Genomic DNA, 24,798 nt, shown 5'->3' with positions numbered 1-24,798 from the left:
TAAACAAATCCAGATCCTGGCAGAGCGGAGTGCCTGGGGGGTCTCAGCCCCCTGTAGCAGAAGGAGGGAGGGTGTGTGTGTGTGTGTGTGTGTGTGTGTGTGTGTGTGTGTGTGTGTGTGTGTGTGTGTGTGTGTAGAGATGCTTCCTGGCCCAGGGAGACAACTACTGCCTTCCCCTCACCTCCCTCCCAACCCTCCCCCTCCGTCAGCTGCCATCATATCTCACATCCATCTTGTGCCCAGATGATTTCAGAACAAAAAGAAGAATAAACATTTCTCTTTAAGAGCAAGAAGCAACGTCGAATGGGCTTCAGCTGAACTGGGAACAATTGGCCTGTCTCCCCATCCCTCCTTTCCCTCCTGGGCTCATTCTGGGGGATGGATGGATAGATGGATGAATGGATGGATGGATGGATGAATGGATGGATAGACGGGTGGATAGATGAGTGGATGATGGATGGAAGGATGGATGCACAGACAGATGAACAGATGGATGGATGAATGGATGGACGGACAGATGGATGGTTGGATGAATGGATGGATGGATGAATGCACGAATGGATGGATGGATGGATGGATGGATGGATGGATGGATGGATGGAGGAGGGAGAGCACTTTGGGAGGTCTTCTCTTTGGTCACAGACCTTCTATCTGTCTGCCTTCTCCCCAGTTCTGGAGGATAGGGACTTGGGGGGCTCCCAGGGCTGGGGGTGGGGTAAGGCAGCTGCTGCCACTTCACTTCAAAGAAACAAGAGACAGGGACCTCTGTGGCATTTCTTCCTTTGTCCCACAGCCTCGCTTGTGGGTAGCAGCAAGAGCAGCCCTTTCCCCACATCAAGTGGTGTAGTGATAGAATTCAGCAGTGTGGACCCTTCCTCCTGCCACTGGTATACACCTCAGGCCCCTATATCTTTTCCTCCTGGGGGATTCTTGTCCATGGCTTGTGGCACATCCTCCATCGAAGGTCCCCTCAGTGGACTGGGCACTTTGCTCTGCATCTTTTAGAATCCATACAGCCCAATCATAAATCTGCAGTTGAAAATCCAGCCCTGCCATTTTACAGGTGAGGAAACTGAGGCCCAGGGAGCTTGGATGGCACCCAGGTAATAAGCCTTGGAAAAGTGATTTAAACCCCAGGCCCACTTACCTCCACTGTATCATGCTGAAGAGCAAGTATTTGTCTTCTCGCTTTGCAGAAACGAAACCTGAGTCTCAATGACAAGGCATGGATACCTTCCACCTAGAATTCCTTCATTCCTTGTTATGGGATTGACTGGTCCATCTCCCTCTACAGTTACACATAACCTCACAGATATCTCTGGGACTGTTCTCAAACACTATTGGGATAAGGCTAGAGCTTGGGGCCCCTTCATTCCTCCCTTTCTAAGGCTTGTTCTTAAGTGTCTGAGATGGTACCTAATTTGAAGCCGGTGGTGTTTCATGTGTGTAGCTACATAGGATTTAGAGCTGAGAGGTCATCCAGGCCAGAGACATCAAACACATGGCTGGCAACACTCCCAAGTATGGCCTGAACCAAATGAAAATGGAATTGGGAAATATGAAACAAAATAAATCAAATGAAAATTAACATGTGATTTTCTAAATCATACACACCATGTTCAGGGATCCTTCTGTATGAACTCAGTTTCTGTTTGAGTTTGACTTTACTGATCTAACTACCCCACTCCCTTCTTTCAGCTGAGGAAACTGAGTGAGATCCAAGAGAGGAAACTGATTTGCTCAGGCAAGTAAGAGAGCAAGAATTCAAATCCAGGTCCACTGCTCCCCAAATCCCAGGCTCCTTCCTCTTGCTCACATGCTCAGGAAGGAGAACCTGTATCCATAATACCTCTAAGTAGCAAGAAGAGGCAGAGAAGTAATGACTGGAGAGCCAGCCTCAGGTGAGGACGACCCCAGCACTGGCTCTGACCTGTGTGGGAATCTAGCTAAGTGATTTTTCCTCTCCTAGCCCAGACAACTCTCTCCAGATTGTAAATAGGAGAGAAAGTCCTAGACTGCATTAGGAGAGGAGCATCCTTTTCCAGGAATTCTAGACCAATGATTTCTCTGGCCCAGGCCCTGTCCCTATGCTTGTATCGACAAACATATCTATAAAACATTCTATAAACGTGTTCCAAGATACATATCTAGAATGAGAAATGATACTCACTTGTTCTCTCCCTCTCTAAATATATAATATTGCTGTATGTATACATGATCGATAAAGTCAGCTTTAAAGATGGCTCAATGAATGGAATGTTTGACCTGGAGTCAGAAAGATACGAGTTCACATCCAGCCTCAGAGAGTTACTAGCTGTGTGATCCTAGACAAGTTGCTTAATCTCTCTCTGCCTCAATTTCCTCATCTGTAAAATGGGACCCATAATGGTACCTCCCTCCCAGGGTTGTTATCAGGATCAGTTGAGATCATTATAAAGCACTTTGCAAACCTTAAGTTGTTCTATAAATACTAGATAGTAGTATGTTTATGTGTGAGTACATATGGAGAGAGAGAGAGAGGGAAGGTAGGATTTCTCTCTAACTCTAGGGAATTGACCCCTTACTTGAGAAAACTAGATTTAGTCATGTGATCAGAAAAAGGGGTACTGGTAATAAGAATGATTGTCCAGGTTGGCTAAAGTCCTGACCCATAGGGGCAGACTCGAAGGGGAACCAAGACCAGGATAAGAACCACAATGAGGATCAGAACCAGAACCAAGATCTGAACCAGGACCCAGACCAGGACCAGGACCAGGATCAGAACCAGGACCCAGACCAGGACCAGAACCAGGATCAGAACCAGGACCAGGACTAGGACCAGAATCAGAACCAGAATCAGAACCAGAACCAGGACCCAGACCAGGACCAGAACCAGGATCAGAACTAGGACCAGGACCAGAACCAGAATCAGGACCAGAACCAGGACCAGAACAAGAACGAGGAGCGACCCGAGCTTCCTTGAAAGATGGGATAGCTGTTTGAGGAGGGACAAGAGAGCAAGAACAAAGGCGGAGAGCAGGAAGCAGAAGGGGAGAGGTCAGCTTGCACAGGATTTCAGGGGGACTGGCCAGAGCAGCCCCTGCTGTGGAGGGGTCTCTGCCCTCAGCCCCCAGCCTCCTCCCTGGCTTTCCATTTCCCAGCAGCATTTGATTGTGTGCATGTGGAGAACCCAAGGAGAAGCCTCAGTCCCATTGTGGCTTCTGGCTGGTGCCCCTCCCCCTCCTGCTGTTAGGCATCATGTGTTCCAAGATGCGAATAGACTTTAAAATTAGCCTGAGTGAGACAGGATGAGGAGGGTAAATCCATTGACAAAAAAAAGAAAAAGAACAAGAGGAAAAAGGCAGTATAAATAATGACATAATATAAAGGCACAAAGCAGCTGGTCAGGAGAGGGTTGAGGCTGGGGGGTGGGGAGGGGAGCTAGCTCTCCCATAGAGGCAGGTGACACATCCACGCCCATCCATGGTCTGCCCCTCATGCCACCCTTGCTGTCCCAAAGAGAGGGTGCTGCCATTATCTGAAGGCTGAGGCTGCCTGGGTAAATACGGTGTCTCCATAGAGATCCTCTGTTTCCTCTGCTCGGAGGCTTCCCTGGTGGGTGGCGGGGGGAAGGGTGGATTCTCTGCCCTGAGAAGGTGTGAGAGACAAGCCTGAAAGGCTGTCCTCACCCAGGAGCAGGGAAGGAAACGGCAGAGCATCAGGTCACTTCCCAGGGTACAGTAAAAAGAGCACCCACTTAGGAGTCACGGGACCATGGTTCCTCTCCCTGCTCTGAGGATTACTGTCCGTATGGTCCTGGACAAGTCACTTAACTTCCTTGGGTTGCCATTTCCTCATTTGTAAAAATGAAGAGATTCAACTAGATGGTATCCGAGGTTTCTTCTAGTTCTGGATCTAGGAGGTCCTAGGGCCCTTGGGGAGGGGGCAGTGGATGGGGGGAAATTAGGGGTATTGACCTCCAGAAAGAAGAGTCCTAGGAGCAAAGGTCAGCCTGGTAGAGGATGTGGCCCTTCTCTGTAGGTTGCCGATTTCAGCATCCATCAGTCAATGAGGGCTGGGGTGTGCATGCATGCGTGCGTGCGTGCGTGCGTGCGTGCGTGTGTATGTTTCATTGCCTATTAGACAGAGCTCCTTGGGAGCAGGAACTGTCTCTTTTTTTGTCTTTCTTTGTATCCCCAGCACTTAACAGGGTGTCTGGCACATAGCTGCTTAAATGCTTGTTGACTATCTGACCGCTTATCAGCAGCTAGCACAAATACCACTCCCCATTCTGTTACATGCATGTTTCAGTGCTTTGGGTACCATCCACAGCCAGCTGTCCCTCTCAGAACCTCAGTTTTCTTACAATCTTCTAAAGGAGGGATCAGAGGGGGAGTGATCTCTAAGGTCACTTCCAGTTCTGGCATTCTGTGTGACCTAAACTCACTTAACTTTTGGGGCTGGCCTGGTATGTGAGCATTTGGAAAGGGAAGCAGTGGTCACCAAGAGCTAGCATGTCTTCATCAAGAAATGCTCAGGACAGACACTTTCATTTCCTTTTTTGACAGGATAATGGAGATGGTAGATAGAGAACCAGACTCAGTAAGGAAGACCTGGGTTCCAGTCTGACCTGACCCTGAACAAGTCACTTTTTAGGGCACCGTCAGTGCCCCAACAATGCTTGAAGTTACAGAAAAGGCACTGTTTCCTCACTTGTACCTGTATAGTGCCCCTGTACCAATAATATCACTGATCTGAACATTAGCAAAACAACCGTGGATTAGCAGGTCAGGGGAATGCTGCAAACATTGCTCACCTGGATTTTAGCAAAGCCTTGGAGAAATCCTATGGTGGTATCTGGATAGATAGTGGAAAGATATAGGTTAGGCAGTAGGACAGGCAGCAGGAGGATTTGGTAGTTAGGCAATCAACTGATCCAATGCAAGGGGCCATTTAGATGGACTGAGGTCAATTTAGAGTGAGTTTCTTCTTTTCTGTGTTACAGACCTGACTTGCAGTCTGGTGAAGCCCATGAACCCCCTCTTTTAGAATGACATTTTTAAATAATCAGGGAAAGTACTAAATTTCAGTTGGAGGTTAGTGAAAATAAGGATATATAATATATATATACACACACATGTACATATATGTCTGTGTTCGTCCTTCGTTGCCGAAGAAGACCATGCCATCAGAGAAATAAAGACATGACTTGCACTTGATTTTGTTTTGAGTGAGGGGGCGCTGTGCAGGTCACCAGCCTCACTTCTCCAGAGCCATCTGAATTCAGTGACCAGATATTCATCAGGATGACTGGAGATGACCCAGGATGAGGCAAATGGGGTTAAGTGACTTGCCCAAGGTCACACAGCTAGTGAGTGTCAAGTGTCTGAGGTGAGACTCAGGTCCTCCTGACTCCTGCACTGGTGCTCTATCCACTGCACCACCTACACACATATACATACACACACACACACACACACACACACACACATATAATCCCCTTCATCCAAGTTCATGGACCTCCCAAAATTTATTCTCAGACCCCTGGCTTAGAGGGAGGTCTCTAAGGGAGTGCCCCAGGGATCTCTTAATAGCCATGGAATATTCAGCATTTTTTGTTAGTCACTTAAATAAAGCCTAAGTAAGCTGCCTGAGGACAGAGACCTTCTTTCATTCATCACTTTATTTCTGGGAGGGTGTCATGAGGTGCCAAAACTCTAGCCCCATGGACTCCTTCAATATTGCTAATCAGAAATGTTTCCAAAGGTGAGCTCCACCATCCCGTCCACTCACTTGGATCATTCCTCAAAGATAAGACTGGGACAAAGAAGGGTTGGCAACCTCCAAACTAGCAAGTACCAGCAATGGGCCCAAGAGAAATCAATTCAATGAATATTCCCTAAGGACCTACTATGTGGCTGAGCATATACACTAAGTAAATGTACAAATGAATAATAATTTTAGCACTTAAAGATTTGCAAGTGCTTTTCATACAGTATCTCATTTGATCTTCACCATGGAGTGAAGGAGACACTGTTATTCCCATTTTACAGATGAAGAAACTGAGATATCTTAAGTGACTTATTCAACTAGCATGCATCTGAGACCATCATCACAGCTAATATTTACATAGTGCTCACTGTATGCCAGGCACAGTGCTAGGTGCTCTATAATTATTATATTATTGGACCCTCACAACAATTCTGGGAGGTAGGTGTTATTATTATCCTATTTTTTACAAATGACGAAACTGAGGCCAACAGAAGTTAAGTGACTTGCCCAGGGTCCCACAGCTTGTAAGTATCTGATTTGAATAGGTCTTCCTGACTCCAGGCAGCTACATGGAGGTTGGATTGGAAAGGGGAGAGACTTGAGACAAGAGACCCATTAAGAAGCTTCTGGGACTTCCAGGCAAGAGGTGATGAGGGTCAAGAGGCAAGAGGGTCTGAGGTCTGAGGGTCTGGTGACCATTTGAGTGGAAAGGAGCAGAGGTTTGGAGATTAATTGGCCATGTGGAGTGAGGAACCAAAGATGACTCTGAACCTGTGAATCGGAGACTGAGGAAAGAAGGTGCAATTGATAGGAAAAGGAAAGTTCAGAGAAAGGAGGAAATGGGGAGAAGATAAAGAGCTCACTTTGGGACCTGTTGGGTTAGAGATGCCCAGGACTAGCTGAAAGTGTCAAATCGCTCAGGAGAGAGATGGACCTGGATATAGCGACAGCTGCTGAGAGAGAAGAAATAACTGAACCCTTGGGAAGTGATGAGATTGCCAGGAGCCAGAGTGGAGAGACAAGGAGCCAGGACACTTCACTAGTGCCCCCCCAACTCAAGGATCGGGATGTGCATGATAGATGATCCAACAAAGTAGACAGGGCAGAGGACAGTTAGGCAGGACAGAGAAATACCAGCAAAGCCTGACTCACAAAGTCAGCCCCTCAAGATGCCAAGCCAGCAAAGCAAATGCCTTAGGGAAAACAGGTAAATGATGGATTCCTCTCATAGCACTGAGTGCATAGTAAGTCCCTAGGAAATACTCACTGAGTTGAAACCCTTAGGCCCTTTGCTGGCTAGGGGATGGCATTTGCTGGTTTGGAGGTTGCCAGACCTTCTCTGTCTTAGTCTTATCTTTGTTAACTGTTCCAGCTGAGTGGAAGGGATGGTGCAACTCACCTTTGGGTCATTTCTGGTTAGCAATATTGAAGGGGGCTTTGGGGTGAGAGCTCTGACACCCTGTGACAGCCTCCCTGAAAGCATAGCTATCTTTGGAAAAGCATTTTGCTTTAAAAATGGGCACTTCCCTCAGTGGAACTTTAGGCTCTTCTCTTTAGGAAATAGATGTATCCCACCTGCTAGTTGGTTTCTCCCACAGGGTTGAACCCAGCCACCCTCCAGTGAAGTCTTCTCCTAGTCGTCCCCCAAAGCAACCTCCCTTGGAATTTCTAGTGACTATTTCTTTCATAGTGCCAGTTTGCCCAATCCTTTCCTACCAGATTTTGGCTGGAGTCCCCGCCTTCACCCTATCCTCAGGAATTTGGGGAGCTTTGAATTGACTCTCAGCAGAGCTGCTTCAGTGAGGAGGTAGGATGACGTCGTGGACAGAGCACTGAATTTGGAGCCAAGAACAACTAGGCTCATCAGATAATCTGTGTGACCCTTGACACACCACTTCATCTCCCTGGGTCACAGTTTCCTCATCTGTACAATGTGGGGGTTGAACTTGCAATTTCTCAACTTGTGATTCTGTTAGGATTTAGACATCTCTAGAAATAGACCTGGACACCTTCACATCGACCCTTTCCAAGCCCACAGGTCCAACACTTCAGGCCCAACCTACTGCTTTTCTCCCCCAGTCAGTGAATTCAGAGGAAGCCTCAGAGGATAGATGTGGATGCTGCCTCCATTAAGGGCAGAGAGGTCCGTCTCTTGGGTATTTGCTGGGCACAAGCCTAGCTTAGCAGAGGCTTCCTCTGGCATAAGGGTTTTCCCAAAGTGGGGGAAGGGGGGGGTCAGAGATGATGGAGGGCTGGGTAATTTCTGCTGACTTCCTCTCAGTTTAGTGCCTTTTGTTGGTGGAAACAATTGACTTGGCTAGAAGTCAATATCTTTGTGTATTCTCGCTCTCCAGTCGAATGCTGTCTTGTGGAAGGCTTTCCTACCCCCACCCACATCCCCTTACTTCTAGGGCCCCAGAGAGCTCAGCAGCCTGGACTGGGGACTCTGAGTAGAGTCTGGGAGTGAAGAGGGGGTGGGGTGTGTCCAGAGAAGGGGAAAGGGGAATGAATGGGACTGGAGAAAGGAAGGGGGAGCCTGAGGAGAGGAGGGTCCTGGTGTCCCTTCCCCCTGTGTCTGTGTCTGCCCTTCCAGCCTTGTTCAGCTCTTACAGGGGCAGAGCCAGATGGGATCGAGGAATGAACATTCTGCACACCCAATTGAATTTCCTTTGGGGGCTGTGGTAGCCCCGCCTGCTGCTCACCTCTTCTCTTCCTCCTTTTCTTCCCTCTGCCCTACACCCAGTAACTTGGAGGCCTCATGGGACTGGGGCAGCCCTAACCACCTGTCCCCCCCGGGGTTCTGATTTCTGCTAGCTCCAGACTCCTTGGCCAGGGTGGCCTGCAGCTGCCCTCACCCCCCTCAGCTCCTCCTCCACCCAGTGGGGGGATGTTACAGCGACGCCAGGTCAGGCTGAGGGCTGTGCCCTGGCCCCTGGACAAAAAGCCACCTGCTTCCCCTGGGTCCTTCTTTGGAAGTGAGGCCAATGTCGTTTTCAACTTGATCTCCCACACTTAGCTTGGGGGAGAGTGGGGAGCTTGGCCCAAAGATCCTGGTTTCAGCAGAAGCCTGGACGTCAGGACTCCTGGGTTTCTATTACTAGCTTAGATGTTGAATCCCTGGGTGGGTGACCTTGGGGGTGCTCCTATCTTGGACTCCTTCAAGAAGGAGTAGCTCAGCTTTTCTCCTTGGGGTATTTGGTGGGGCAGTCATGATGTTCAGTAGGTCATAATCTGGAGTCTAGCATTCCAGATTGAGGAAAGATGATGCTGCAGCCAGTTCATCTTCCTAGAACACCACAAATCTTTTCCTTTCTGGATCTAACATTCAAGGCCCTCTTAAATTTGGTCCCAACCTACCTCTCCTTATCTCCCATTGCTCAACTCAGTCCCATGAAGAGAGGCATTCTCATTGCCTCTTCCATGCCGCCACCCTTGGCCACCCTCCTCCATAATATTCTCTCCAGAATTGGCTTGATGTAACCTTGATATGAGAGACTCTATTCAGGTCTGTAGGACAAAAGCCCCACCCACAAGGTAGCTGCTCAGAGCAAAGACCCAAGAAGCCTTTACCCCAAGGCTGGCCATGCTGGAGAGGAAAAGCCTTCATGTCATTGACAGGACAGAACTGAGGGACATGAGGGCAGCTTGAGGAACCCTGCCATGAGAGGCCAACAATTTATCAACCTGCAGGTGGTACTTAGGGTCCCCCTGACCATTAGGGGGCTTTGTCAGCAGGAGATCCCAAAGATATCCCTGGTCACTGGTCCCCTCCTGCCTTTAGTGACAGGACCACAGGCTTGTAGTTTTCTGCAAGGGTCCCTGCTGGGCAAAGGCTGGCTCCTACAAAGGCCGGGTGCACCTGCCTTTCCTCCTAGGGAGTGGCTGCATTTCCAGCAGGAGCTGTACGTTCAGCTTGCGCTGATTTAAACTCAATCAATAGCAATTGATTATTAAAAACATATTTTTTAGTGCCTTAGGGGTAGCAGGTCCATCAGAGGACAATTCAGTCACCACAAAATTGGCACTTTACACTCTGCTTTTAATTAACTTGTTGGACTTGGAGCTCACTGGGAGAACATGATGTCCTCTGGCCCTGGCTTGGCTTTGCAGGAAGAACATGGGGCCAAGGAATAGAGGAAGCTTATGGCTTCCCTCTTCTCAGGCTTTGTTCAGTCTCTGGGAGAAGCTCATTTAGGGGACAGAATAGGCAGGGAAGGGAATGAGCATTTCTAGAGTACCTACTGTGTGCCAGGCACTGTGCTAAGTACTTTACAAATATCATCCCATTGGACCCAAGTTGTCCCAGATAGCTGGAGGGGTACAAAGCTCCTTGAGGACAGGCTCATTTGTTAACTTTTGTGCCCTTGGGGCCTGACACATAGTAGGCACTTAACTATGTGCTTCTTGATTCATTGGTTAGTATCTCAACTTTTGCCATTCCTCCTCCTGCCCTATTTCCTCTTTTCTGAGTGGCTCTGAGAACTGTAGCCAGGTTTACAGTGACTCGTTGTTGGTCAGTTGTAACTGACTTTTCATGACCCCATTTGGGATTTTCTTGGCAAAGACACTGGAATGGTTTGCCATTTCCTTCTCCAGATCATTTTACAGATAAGGAAACTGAGGCAGACAGGATGAAGTGACTTGCCCAGGGTCACACAGCTAAGAAGTGTCTGAGGCTGAATTTGAACTCTGGAAGATGGGTCTTCCAGATTCCAGTGCTCACCTTAGCTCTCCTTTAATTCCCTGGTCAGAGGACAGAAACAGATTCCTAAGCCATGTAGCTGGGATCCAGGAGAGCCAGTCTCATGCACCTCTCCCCTACCCCCACATGCCAAAGGACAAGAGGCAAGGGGTCCTCTGAGTTCCACCTGGACTCAGGCCCAGACTCTGCAGCCTTCTCATCTCAGTCAGTCACCTCAAATTCCCTTCCTGGACACTACTCCCCTATATATAGAAACTCCCCCTGTTAGAAGGTCAGCTCCTTGAGGGCAGGGACTGTCTCATCTTTTGTTGAATTAAATAGTTGTCATTCATACAAGGGACAGATTAGTGATTGGCTTGCCTCCTTCCCAGGATTCAGGGTTGGAGGTAGGAATGATCCACAGTGATAAACACTGAAGTTGGCAAGGCCTTGCCATCTTGCATCCCTTCATGGCTCTGGATGACCCTGGCCCTGACCCAGGAAGCCTCTGCTCTGCTTCTCCCACCCCAGAGGGTTAAAGCTGGCAAGTGTCTTTAAGGGATCTGCTGCAGCCCCCTCCCTTTTCTCTGTCCAGGGCTTCAGGCTGCCTGTCAGATCTAGACGTTCTGGAGCATCTGGGTATCATATTTTCCCTTGAGAGAATGAATCCTTCTCTTCCTCTCTAGTACCAGGGAATCCAGCACCAGTCCCCCACAGGGAGAATTTTGTGACTGAGGATGATAAATGTCTCCAAACACTGGGTAGATTGAGGCTCTCTCCTGTCTGCTCAGAGATGACCAAGGCTTCCTCCCCCATGTAGTTGCTGGATGAGCCCTGCTGCAGGCCTATCCTGGCACCTTGGGAGATGGGATGAGCCCTGGACTGCCCAGCTGTTCCCTTCCCCGCCCCTAGCCTTCTCTGCCAGGGGAAGAGGGTGAGTTTAAGGGGAGGCTTCGTGTAATGAAAAGGAAAGTCTCTGGGCACCAGTTCTCTGCTGCCTAGAGGCACTTAGCAACCTTGCCAGCTCAGCCTGAGCGGGTGCTAATAATATATTAGTGGCTGGTTAAAACTTATTTGTTCTTGGAGGCATGCATCTAGGGAGGGGCTGGGAAGGCAAGCCATCAGGAGGTGGTCTCTGAGGAGCAGTGGGCTGTCCTGGTACCCTTGGGAAAGCTCAGGGCTTGGAGGAGGGGTGGGGTGGGCTAAGCCTAACTCCAGTGCCCTTAACCTCTTCAGTTTCTTGATAACCAGAGTCAGGATTCTTAGAGGAAGAAGAAAGGTAGCTAAATTTCCAGAAATGCCAGGGAATAGATTATGCTGGGAAGGAGAAGACAGCCACCAAGTGGTCCAGTGTGACAGGATCTGCCAGGGGATTAAAGGGGCTAAGGGAGGAGGCAACAGAGTCCTAGGTGGCAGAGGAAAGAATATGGGATTTGGACTTAATCTAGAAAGACTTTGGCCCCAAGGATCAGGATTCAGATCCAACCTCAGCTTTTTGCTACCAGTCTGAGTACTGTCCAGTGCTCTTGGATAAAATGCTTTCTCTCTCCTGGACTCTCCTCATCTGGAAACTATGGTTTAGACCAATATCTTCTAAGTTCCCTCCCGGCTCTCAATGTTTGAGTCACAAGACCTAAGTTTGAATCTGCCACTCCCTGCCCATGTGACCTTAGGCAGGTAACCTCCCAGGTTTCAGAAATGAGGGCTTGGACCTGATGCCCTGTGAAGTCCATTTCAGCTCCAGTTGAATGATCCTCTGCTGCGCCAGAGGGGCAGATGTCCAGAAATGCAAGGGGATTAGAAGGGAAAGGAAGACATGGGTCCAGACCCATCAGGAGGGATTGGTTTCTAGGTATGCCAAGGCAGATTGGGCATCTCTATGGATTATTTCCTCACCATCCTCTTCCCCAAATGCTCTCTCCCTCCCCTGTCCCACTTGTTTAGCTCCTGAGGGGAGGAGTGGAGGGAATGAGTATTTATTTAGTGCATCTTGTGTGCCAGATACCCTAACTCACCTCTTCTTGCCCTTACAGCTGTCCAGAAGTTGGAATGGGATGTGAGCCATGAATGGTGATGCCCCTTGTCAGGACACGTCCTCCCAGGTCCCTGACTGGCGGGAGTTCTGTGAACTGCACGCCCAGGCGGCTGCCGTGGACTTTGCCCAGAAATTCTGCCGGTTCCTCCGGGAGAACCCACAGTACGACACTCCAGGAGCTGAGGCTTCCTTCTCCCACCACTTTGCTGCCAACTTCCTGGACGTCTTTAGCGTCGAGGTGAGCCGGGTCTTTATCTCTGACTCGCCCACCAAGTACAACATCGTCCCCTTCGTGGGGCTCCAGCCCTGCCACATGCCCAATGCTCGGGGGCCACTGCCCTGCAGAGAGGAGACCTCCACCGAGTCCCTTGACAGTATGGACCCTGTGGCCGGGGCACCCCCAGCTCGATACCTGAGCCAGGCACAGCAGGCTCAGGCCCACAAGGTCTCCTCCTACGGCCACTCCCGAAGTTCAGAGGATGTGTCTTTCCGTGCCGCAGTCAAGCCTCGATTCAAGAAGGGCTTTTCGCTACGCAATATGAGCCTGTGTGTGGTAGATGGCATGAAAGAGATGTGGCACCGGAGGGCATCCCCTGAGCCTGAAGCAGGGCAGCCATCAGGGCTTCGAGGGGGAGAGCCTCCAGCAGAGCCAAGGGAGAAGTGGGCCCACCGGCTCAGGCTCTCCCGAGGCCCGGCCTCCAAGGTAGAGTTGGCAGACATCCAGCGAGAGGGGACACTACGCTACATGGTGGCTGATGACTCCAGCTGTGTGGGCGGCTCCCAGTGGCAGAAGTGCCGGTTGATGCTCCGGAAGGCTGTGAAGGTGGAGGGCGAGAGGTTCTTGTTAGAATTCTATGTCCCCCCCAAGGTGAGAGGGGAGCTTCATGGGGAGAGGGAAGGGGAAAGAGAACAGTCAGGCTGGGGAGGGGTCTGATGGTGAATGATGATTGGAAGTGCTGAGCTCCAATCCCAGCTCAGGCCCACCTGGGCCTTTCCCTTTAGACTTCAAGAATCCTCATTCAGATCTGCCTCAGACACTTGCAACCTTGGACAAGTGACTTCCTCTCTCTGGGTCTCATTTTTATCATGTATAAATAACAGGGTTGAACTCTAAGGTGACTTCTGGCTCAATCTTTGAGTCAGAGAACCTGAGTTTGAATCTTAGCCCCATCACCTCTAGGACCCTGGACAAGTAAACTCCCTGGGCACCATTTTCCTCAGCTGCAAAGGAAAGGGCTTGGACTCAATGGTCGCTTTGGTCCCTTTCAGCTCCAGAGCTCTGGATCCAGGAGAGCCTGGTGTCCAGCCACACCAAGGGATTGAATGGGGCAGAGAAGAAAAAGGGCTCCAGATGGGCCAGGAGGGGATGAGGACAGGGACCGAGAGATGTATGGGCTTAGCCCTCTTTAGACACAGGGTTCCTCTCCTCCTGCACTCTGTGAAATAGAGAATTCTGTCTCAGTACTTGACAATAGCAGGTTGATGCAATATGATCATTGTGATGATGTCTAAGGTCTCTTCTAACTCTGAATCTGGGGTCATCCTATGTTCATGGAGTGGGAATGCCCAAGGAGAGCTTCTTGAAAGGATTTGACATCTGTCAGGCCCCCAGAACAGGGTTGTAGAGAGAAAGTGCTTAGAGAAGAGAAGCCAAAGCTTTAGAGATGGAAGCGGCCCAGAGAGGGATTTGACCCGTCCAGTGACACACAGCAACAGGGACAAAACTGGACCTTTAGCATCCCAGGGTCTTTGCTCCCAGTTCAGTGTTCTAATCTACCTCTCTCCTGCTGACTGAATGGTGGAAAGAAGGAAGAAAGGAAAGAAGAAAGGAAGGAAGGAAGGAAGGAAGGAAGGAAGGAAGGAAGGAAGGAAGGAAGGAAGGAAGGAAGAAAGGAAGGAAGGAAAGAAAGAACAGAGGAAGGGAGGGAGGAAGGAAGGAAGGAAGAAGGGATGGAAGACAGAAGGGAGGGAGTAAAGAAGGAGGGAGGGAAGGAGAGAAGAAGGAAGGAATGGTAGAATGAATGAATGAATGGTTGAATGAAGGAAGGAAGGAATGACTGAATGAATGAACAGAAGGAGTGAATGAATCAACAAATCCTCTCTGGCTTCCTCTGCCCCACCCCACATGCCCAGTGCTTCTCTTACCCCTTTCCACAGGCAGCACTCTGTATGCAGGAAGAGCCAAGTCCCAGGGTCAGGCATCATCAGGAGTGGCATAGGGAGGGAACAATAATACACATTTTTAAAAACTCACTAAAACGGTTTGGGAATCACCGTCCATCCAATGAGTTCCCACAGGCCTCTGCTGAACGTGCTATGGGGGCAGACTATGGAGAAGAGAAAATTTCTGCCTGCAGGAATCCCACAGTCAGGGCAGGGAGACAAGAATCCACACACACAATGAGGCGTGATTCTAAGAAGTGGGTGCATGAGGATATAGGAGAAGCTGAGGAGGCGTGATTGGCATGGGGCAGGCTCAGGCAAGGACAGCCGTTACGGGCTGAGACTAGAATGAAAGTCATGATGGACAGCAGAAAGGAGGGGGAACCAACCCAGGAAGGATGCCCGGCATTGATCTCACTGGGGCCACCTGTCACAACAGGGAATGCTGGGTGTTGTCAAACAAGGGAGGGATCAGATTGCTCTCTATTCAGTGCTTCTCATCTTCCTTCTCTGCTCTCCAGAATGAGAAGAGCAGGGTGAGAGGAAGCAACCTCCCAGGCAGAGTGAAGGCTGGAGTCCCAGTTCTGTAGGTGTGATGGGAGAGAATGCTATGGATTGGCCCCTTGGGGGCACGTGCTCATCTCATTAAGAATCTGGCACCAGGAGATCCGAGTGGGCAGTGTTGTTCTAACTCTTTCTGGCTAGGTGACCCTAGAGAAGTCACTTATCCTGTGGAACTCTTCATAGGCTCCTCTGTAAAATGTGGAATACTTATACTTCTCTATCATACACTAGTGTAGTAAGGAGAACATTCATGTCTTGTCTCTCTATCCTGACTGCGGGATCTCTGCAGACAGAAACTGGTTCTTTTCCTCTTCCACTCCCCCTCTGCCCGTAGCTGGACCACAACAGGATCTCATTCACCACAGAAATTTGTCTTCATTATTGGCATCTTTAGACTTCATCTCCCACCTTTGTCCCTTAGCTCTCCTGTGACCGTAGGCTAATTCCTTCATACTTTCCTGACCCCCAGTTTCTTCCTCTGTAAAATGAGGGAGTTGGATGAGATGGTCTCCAAGGTTCCTTCCCAGTAGTAAATCTTATATTTTAAGTGGTTTATAGGACCATATTTCTAGAGCTGGAAGGCCATTTTTCCACTTTCAAAAACCAAATCTACCCTCAGAGGGCAAAGACTGGCCTCCATCAAGAGTGTGCATAAGTCTTGTCTCCAGCTGTTCTTGACTTGGCTTTCATACTCTTTATGTGAGATGCTTTGTGCATGGCACAGTCTTTGCCCTCTTTAGATATGGCATGTAGGCAAGCCTTGGCTCTGAACAGAATTCCCAGAAAGGAAGGGCAGCAAAGTATATATCCCTTCATGGTGTCTACCTTGGAGGAGACAATCTTGGTTTCATTTTGTAAGCTGTGATCTTTTTTATTACAAAATCAAACTGCTACTTCGTAGTCATGCATTAATCATTGAGTATCTATTGAGTGCCTAGTGCCTCATATGAGTTAGCCCCTACCTTCAAGAAGCTTTTAGTCTAGATTAGAGAGACAAGATGTGTCCGCTGAAAAGTTTAACAATGCTGGAGTTTGAAATTAAAAAACAATAACACAAGAGAAATATTCAAAAGAGCAAATGGCTCCATCAACAAATGCTCACTAAGGGCAATGCTGAGAGTTAGAAGACAAATCCTGGCCACATGGCCACCCTGCCACCTGACTAACCGTGGGCATGTCACTTAAGGTCTCAGTTTCCTCAGCTGTTACATGAAAGAGGTTGAACTTAATGACTCTGAGGTCCCTTCCAGCTTAATATCTATGATCCTATGATCCATTACCTACCAGATATGTGGCAGGCACTGTCCTAGGTGCTGATGGTAAGTAGATAAAAATAAGTGTTCCTTCCTTCAAGGAGCTTATGTGCTTTCTAGGGGAAAATAACATGCTCACAGGCATGTGCTAAATAAGGCAGCCAAGAGGGGTAATGGGGAAAGTGTTGGACTAGGAGGCAGGAAGACCTAGGTTTGGTTCCCTCTACCTTGAGTCATTTAGCAGTTCCATGACCCTGAGTAAGTCATTTGATCTCTCCTAGTTTTCTCATCTGCAAAATGGAAATAATGATACCTATGTCTTAAGGTTGTTGTGAGGATCATATTGCAAAGCACTATGTAAATCTTAGCTATTATTACTGTATCTATTAAGCATCCAATGGGCATTTGGGGATCGGAGATCATAAAAGAGGATTTTGTTGCCACTTGTTATTATGTTCCCAGCCTGGGGTGGTCAGGGAAGGGATCACAGGGGCTAGGAATGCAGCCCAGTGAAGAAACCAGAGTAGGGCTTGGACAAAGGAGAGGAATGAAGATGTCCGGGAGAGGGCTGTGAGCAAAGACCCAGTGATGGGAAAACAGACCATGATGTGTTTGGAAGGTTTAGGTGTGGGGTGCTGGGTGAGGAGAGGAACAATTTAACTAGAGAAGAGGGTTTGTATCCTGGAGTAAAGTATGGCGCTAAGGTTGAAGAGGTTCCAAGGAGGGATGGATTCGAGTGGGCTGGGCAGTCAGGGAAGGCTCATTGGATGAGGGAGCAGATGCATGGGATGAAGAAAATTGTGGCAACTCCTGAACCAGATGCAGGATCCCCAAGAACCCGAGATATCTTTGAAGGCTCACCAGCATCAAAATCTGGCCAAGCCAGGATTCAGCACAAACTTGGGAGTAGACTTGTTGGTTGGCCTTTCTCACTCCATCCTGCCACTGTCTCAAAGCAGCTAGGGTTGAGGTGTAAATCTATCCTGTCCTGCCCTTGTCATTCACTTTCCCTTTCAATGATCCTTCAAATGCCAGAGCTGGGAGGAATCTCAGAGGTTCAGCCACCTCATTTCCCATTTATGGAAATGGAGCCCAAAGAGGGTTGGGGACTGGCCCAGGGTCACACAACCTGTTGGTGGCTGAATAGAACTAGAACTAAGCTCCTTGATTCTTTTCCTGATCCCTTTCCATGGCATGGCCCTGGCATTCTTTCAGCAAAAGGACAGCATACTTCATACTTCCAGTGCTCAATCTTGGCCTCTGACTGGTAGCCCCTGTAGAGGAGAGGGCTGCTGCAGCTGCTGCTGCCTGTCATCAGATCATAGGTCTAAAGAGGGGACTTCAGGGGCCAGCAAGGGACCAGCCTCTTGTTTTACAGAGAAGGAAACTGAGGCCCTGAAAGTTTAAGTCATTTGACCAAAGTCCCATAGATAGTAGATAGTTAAGGCAGGATTTTAGCCCAGGTCCTCTGAGGCCAGAGACACAGTACTTAGTCCACGAGACAATGCTCTTCAGGTGCCTTCTTTGCCCCCTTCCTAGTGGAACCAGGGAAAACCTTGCATATTTTCTCCCCCTCCCAAAGAAATGGTATTTGCCTAAGTGTCTTCTTGTGGTGGTAGAGGGGAGAGGAAGAAGGAAATAAGCATTTATATAACACCTACTGTGTACCGGGCTTGATGCTAAGCACTTGTTACAATATTATCTCCTTTAATGATAGGGACTGGGAGGAATGATCAGGAGGTTCACACCGCCCAGGGGGCAAGAGGCTTTATCTTTGCAGTTCATTCTTGTAATCAGGTCCTGTGTCCCCCAAGAAGGACAACTGTCTCCTGCCTGCCTCCCCTAGCTCCACAAGACAAATCCCTGAGCAACTGAACTCATCTAAAAAGGCCTCCCCAGAGCAAGCATTCAGCCCCTCCACCCCTGACCCAAAGAACTGGTTCAAACCCAACATCGAACTCAGCAATAAAGGTGGTGAACAGAGTCTTGATGGGGAGACTTCGTGCCTTGAGATGGAGGAATAGTGGAGGTCTGTTGCTGCTGGGAGCTGAGCATAATCCAGGGAGGAAGCTGACTGGGGAAAAAGAGGCACTCACCTTTGTTCCCTGAGAGGACAGGCCTCTCTTTTTCCTAAATTAGATCTGGAACCAGGTAGTTAACTGTTCCTACCTGTAGGGGAGAGAATCATTGAGGCGAATTCAAGGAGACCCTTGAAACCAACACTCTCCCTCTGTGTGGGAATTTCCCATCTAGAGGAAAGTCCTGGGTTCAAATTTCACATCTGATGCTTCCCACCTGTGTAATGTAGGCAAGTTGTTTAATCTCTGTGCCTGTGAAGAGAGGAAACTGGAGCAGAATAGGGACTCAGCCTGTCCTGGATCATAGGCCCCTTTGACAGTATCTGGCAAACCCCTACTCAGAATCTGATTGGTTGCCTCCAGTCATAATTGAAGGAAATGCTCAATGCAATTAGAAATTAGTGAAAAAAAATATCAATTTTTTCCCTAAGTTTATGGATCCCCTGAAATCTATCCATGGACCCTGGGACTAGAGATCCACTGTGCTCCCTTTCTCTAGATTCCTGTACAGCCCCATGATCCTCCTTTCAAGATTCTATCACTGCCCTTTGTCACACTGTACCCTCTATTCCTTTCTAATGCCTTTATATATTATAAGTGTTCAGATCTCAAGCAGTAGACAGCTGGCGTGTGTATATGTGTGTGTGTATGTATGTGTGTGTGTGTGTGTGTGTGTGTGTGTGTGCACCTTCCTGATTTAGTGGGTGGAGATGGAGGATGGGAGAGGGGAAGGGGGAGGGGAAGCTGACAACCATCTGTGTCTATGTTCAGTTTGGCCTTTGTGGACTTTTTTTAGAAATGGAGCTTTGTCTAGCTCCCTCTGGCCAGTCAGAAGAGTTTAGGACACAGGATGACTTCCTCCATACTCCTGAGGGGGCTTCCCTTAGGAGGGGACCAGAGTTGGGCTGTCCTGGAGGCGGGTGAGGGGATGGAGAAGGCCAGTGTGTCTCGGGGCCAGGGTGAATGACAGTCCAACTGTGTGTGTGTGAGGTTCAGGTCCCCACAGGTTAGCTCTCTCCTCCTCTCCTCCCCATCCCACCCAGGTTTCCTTCTGTTTTCTGTTTCTCACACACTCTCCTATATGTGCATGCTACTTGCACTGTTAGAAAGTAAGCTTCTTGAGGGCAGAGTCTGCTTTGCTTTTGTCCTTCCATCTTCAGCATGTAGCATTGTTCCCGGTTCACAGTAGCTGCTTAATATATTCTTGTGGACTGACTGGTGCCCCTCAGGTCAACTCCAGCCCTTGATGAGCTGATGTCTGGTAACTTGGTCATCCCTGTTCCCTCAGGTGACACTCTGCCAAAGAGGGAAGTGGGGAAGAGTAGTTGGCCCCCTCCCAGAGAACTAAGTGCCTAAAGTTTCAGGCTGTTTCCCCCCTCCATTCCTAAGAGAGGTCTCCAGTCTATCTTGGGTCATCTGTGGATGATGTCCACAGCTGCTTCCAATTCCCACCAGCTACTTAAGGACAAAGTCTTCTGGGAAGGCCAGCTCCCTCTGTCTCCAAAGCCTGGGATTCCAGGCAGAATGCCCAGTGGATGGAGTAGGTGACCAGTAGTATAGCAGAGAGCCTAGACCTGGGGGCCTGAACCCAGACTTATGTATGTTGGCCAACTCCTGCCCAAGATGTGTTTGAAGGAAGCAGGCAAGACTCCAGAGGGAGAGCAGGGCTGTGGATGTAGAACAAAAGACATTAACTTTAACGTCTTCCATTGGGGCCCTGTTCCATTTAATTAAAAGACTGTAGAGTTATTGGGGACACAGGGGAAATTAGGAGTGTTCTGGTCTTTCTTTCTCCCCCAAGTCTTTCCATTAAAACTGTGGCAGCCGATGGCTCTAGGCCTGACCTATAAGGTTTGAGTAACAGCACGGACAGCCTTGGGTTGAATGCTCTAAAATTGAAAGGAAAGACCCAGCCCCTGCCCTCCGGAAGTCTCTGGTCTAATGAGAAACAGCTGCTGTCCACTATCCAAGGGGAGCCCCTGGTCTGGTTGGGAAGACTCAGCCCCTACCCTCAGGGAGCCTCTGGCCTCAGGGAGCCTCTGGCCTCAGGAAGCCTCTGGTCTTGAGCTCTGAATCTGATAGGTCTGTGTGTTCAGGGTAACAAGACATGTGAAAACTGGAGACAGGACAAAGGAGGGAGGAGTGATTGGAATGCCTGAATTGGCCTAGGAAGGGTCCCTAGGAACCAGGTAGTGCTGGGCAAAGTTTGTAAGGTGTAGGGAGATATGGGTTCAGGACAGGGTGTGTGTCTGTGTGTATGACTGTCTGTGTCTGTGTCTGTCTGTCTGTGTGCCCAGCAGCCAATGGTCAGGGATGCTTCTGTCATCAGTGTCTTCCTGTGTCCTTTTTCAGGCCTCCAAACCCAAGGTGAGCATCCCTCTCTCTGCCATCATCGAGGTCCGGACCACCATGCCCCTGGAGATGCCAGACAAAGACAACACTTTTGTGTTAAAGGTGAGGCCTGTGGGGAGGGATGGAGGTGGAGGGAAGGTCAGGAGGGGTATAGGGCAGGACCTCCTGTTGTTCCTCTGTTGTGTCTCACTGTCTGTCATTCATGACTAGCAGAGTCAAAGAATGTAGGTCCTAATCTGAGGCCCATTTCTGTGAATCAAGCCCCAGCTTTTCTGAGATTCACTTTGTCTATCTGTGAAATGGGGAGAATTGTTTATAAAGGGCTTTGAGTTTCAGAAAAGGACATTTGGGAAGCCAAAACACCTTTCCAGGATGGAGGCATTGGGGGTGTTGGGGGCCTCAGCCATTCTTCCTCTTCCTCCTCTGCCCAATGTCTCTCTCTCCTCTCTCCCTCCCCCTTCCCCAGGATATGAAGGGGGAAGTTAGATGGCAAGATTCCTGAGGGCAGAAACTCTTTCATTTTTGTCTTTATATTCCTGTTGCCTGGGACATTGCCTGACATACAGCAGGTGTTTAATAAATGTTGATTGATTGACAGGAAATAAAATAAAAGAGGAAACTGAGACACAGAGTGATTCAGTGACTTGCCCAAAGTCACATGGGTGACACAGTGATAGAGGCAGAATTTGAATCCAAGTCCCCTGACTCCAAACCAGCACTCTTTCAGCTTCACCACTTTGCCTCCTACCAGGTACCTGAAACTGGGTATAGCCTCTACTGACCAGGTCCCCTATCTAATACTCAAATCAAAGCTGGATGTGGGTGTGAAGTGGGAGAGAGGAAGAAAGGAAGGAAGGAAGGAAGGAAGGAAGGAAGGAAGGAAGGAAGGAAGGAAGGAAGGAAGGAAGGAAAGATGAAAAGAGGGAAGGAAGAAAGGAGTGGGGAGGTGGGAAGGGAGAAGAGAAGGAAGAAAAAGGAAGAAGGAAGAAAGGAAAGGAAGGGAGGAGAGAAGGAAGGAGGGATGACCAGGTACTATGGTGATCATTAGAGATACAAAGAAAAGGCAGTCCTTTGGGGGCAATCATTCATTCCCTGGGCAAGCAATCATTAAGTGCCTACTGTGAGCCAGTCATGATGCCAGGCTCTGGAGATCCTTCTCTGCCCTCAGAGAGCTTATACTCTAAACACTGTGAACGTGCATAAATATGGGAGAGATAAAGTATTTCCCTATATTTTTTATTGAAATGTTTGTTTTTTTCAATCAGCATTTATTTTCTCTCCTTGTCTCCCATTGAAAGGAAAAAACAAAACCCTTGTAATAAACAGGCATAGTCAAGCAAAAGAGAGTCCTACCTTGGCCAGGTCTAAGAACATGGCCTTGCTCTGTATTCTGAGCCCCTCAGTCAGGAAGTGGGCAGTATTTCCTCTCTGATCCTCTGCAGTCATGGCTGCTCATTACATTGAACCAAGTTCAAAGTGTTTTCCTTTTAGGCATAGGCACCAGCAGGCAGTGGGCTCAAGAAGGGTCTCTGAGGCAGATGGCACCTGGGCTATGCTTTGAAGGAAACTAAGGATTCTAAAAAGGGGAGGTGAGAAGGGAAGCTATTCCAGGCATGGAGGAGACTCTGCAATGGCTAAGTGATGGGATGTTGGCTACAGAAAACAGCAAGAAAGTTGACTTGACTGGATAATAGAGCCTATAAGGCAGGATGATGTACAGCAAAGTCTGGAAATGTTTTAAAATACCAATCAAGAGACCTAGTGTTTTATCATAAGAACAATTGTGAGCCACGAGATTTCTTGAACAGGGGAGCACTGTGCTCAGATGGGTACTTTAGGAATATTGCTTTGGTGGCCACTTCGGGGTAGATTGAAGACGGAAGGGACTGGAGGCAGGGAGGCCAGCTAGGAGGCTGACAGCCTGAGAGGTGACAAGGACCTGGACTAGGCTGGTGGCTGTAAGAGCGCAGGCAAGGCACAGCTGTATGATGTATTGTGAAGATAGAATCAGCAACACTTGGCAACCAGCTGGATCTAGGGGGTGATGGAGAGAGAAAAAGGAGTTGGGAGACAGGTTCAAGTTCCAGATCTGACATTAAGGTACTTCACTCACCTATCTGAGCCTCAGATGACTCTTCTTTTAAATGGGGATAGTAATATTTTATAGGGCAAATAGGTGGTACAATACCTAGAGTGCAGGAAGACCTGAGTTCAAGTACAGACTTACTTGACTCTGGGCAAGTCACTTCACCCTGTTTGCCTCAGTTTCTTCATCCGCTAAATGAGCTGGAGAAGGAAATGGCAAACCACTCCAATATCTTTGCCCAGAAAACCCCAAATGGGGTCATGGAGAGTCAGATGTGACTGAAAAACAACTAAATAACAGTGATAACATTTTATGCTGTCTTCCTCCCAGGGTCATTATATGAGTCAAACGGGATAGCAGAAAGGACTTGTTACAGGAAGGTCAGCGTCATTATTATTCTCTGTATGGTAGACCTCCCTTGCTGTTCCTTCTCTGGGATGGGGAGGATCAGATCTGAGAACGGATGTGAAAGTACTTTGGGGAATACCAAAGCAGAAGATGCAGAAGGTATTTTGCTGTTTACTCAGATGCGTCTGAGTACACTTAGTGTTCTAGTGACGGGACTGGCCTTTGAGAAAGAAGAGACCTGGGTTCAAATCCCACCTCCGATACTTGCTAACAGTGACTCTGGCAAGTCACTTGGCCTCACCTCAGTTTCCTCATCTGTTAACATTTTAAAAAAACCCTAATCTGTGAGGTCTCTCCCCACTCGAAGTCTCTACTCCCATGTCCTCTCTTGACTTCATTTTCTTCCTCCATAAAATGAGAGGTATGGATTTGATGGCCAGTCTTAAAGATCTATACCCCTCCTTCCTGTTCCCACCAGAGCAGAGGAGTCCTTCTGATGAGCCTCTGAGTTTCCTACATCTACCAGTTTGGTTTTCTGAGTATTGTTACAAAGGTAACCCCCCAAAAAATTTAAGTAAAAAATTTAAAAACCCCAAAAAATTTAATTTTAAAAAATAAACTTTAAAAATTTAAATGAGCAGAAAAAGGTGACCCCCTTACAGTTTCTTGGTTACAGCTGCCACGAGGGTGGGGAGCAGGCTTGAGAGGGATTAGGTGAGTACGGGAGAAGGTTCAGTATTTTTTAGTCTGTTTCATGGATATGTCACCATTGACTGGGCATCATTGAGTTCAGGGCTGCTGAGAGAATAAGGCACCAATCAAAGCCTAAGCCGTCTGCTTGACTTAGGTCCCCCTTTCTGGTCAGGGTGGGCCTATGTTCATTCTGCCTGTCAGGCTGCTGGACAGAATGTGCAGGGATTTAAACCACTGATGTTCCTCACTGTGACTCAGGACAAGCAAGAAGAACCAGCATAGTCTAGGGGAAGCCTCATAAACTGATGAAGAGATAGAGCATTTATTAAGTAATTACCCTGTGCCTAGTGCTGTGCTAAGCACTAGACTTATAAAGAAAAGCATGCTAAACAGTCACTGCCCTCAAGGAGATTACATTTTAAAGAAGACAACAACTAAAGGGGAGCAGGAGAGTGAAGGCTGGAAAGACTCATCCATGTACAATGGCCATGGATTAGTGGTGCCCTGTAAAGTTCTGAAACTGAGCAAGCTTAGGGAGGTTCTAGGAGCAAGGTCTAGTTTTCCATTGGGGAAGGGATGGAGATGGCATTGTTGGAGTGCTGTGGAGTCCTAGAATTTGGAGTCAGGGGACTAGAGTTCAAATCTCACAGTCTGCCATTTATTATCTGTATGACCTTTGACAAATGACCTCTCCAGGCCTCAATTTCCCCGCTTCTGAAAAGAGTGGCTTAGACTGGATGACTCTAAGGTCCCTACCCATTCTCATGCTATGATCCTTCCAGGCTGCCCCATTC

At 48.5% G+C, this 24,798-nt stretch overlaps 1 protein-coding gene across 5 annotated transcripts in view; it reads left to right on the top strand.

Moving 5' to 3' along the window:
* The window catches only part of SH2B2 (SH2B adaptor protein 2), a 64,849-nt gene that overhangs the window by 17,480 nt on the left and 22,571 nt on the right, over positions 1-24,798 (top strand). For 4 of the 5 annotated variants that reach the window (XM_072640290.1, XM_072640292.1, XM_072640291.1 and 1 more), the window contains exons 2-3: positions 12,466-13,335; positions 20,878-20,979. In XM_072640290.1, coding sequence (XP_072496391.1) covers positions 12,496-13,335; positions 20,878-20,979 — 942 coding nt within the window. In that variant the 5' untranslated portion in view covers positions 12,466-12,495. The remainder of the gene's footprint in view (positions 1-12,465; positions 13,336-20,877; positions 20,980-24,798) is intronic. The other variant, XM_072640293.1, reaches the window with a different exon arrangement.

The sequence above is a fragment of the Notamacropus eugenii genome, chromosome 2 (assembly GCF_028372415.1).
Source record: "Notamacropus eugenii isolate mMacEug1 chromosome 2, mMacEug1.pri_v2, whole genome shotgun sequence".
NCBI classification, from domain to species: domain Eukaryota; kingdom Metazoa; phylum Chordata; class Mammalia; order Diprotodontia; family Macropodidae; genus Notamacropus; species Notamacropus eugenii.
Note: the sequence above shows the minus strand (reverse complement) of the source record. Positions and strands in the feature narration are given on the sequence as shown.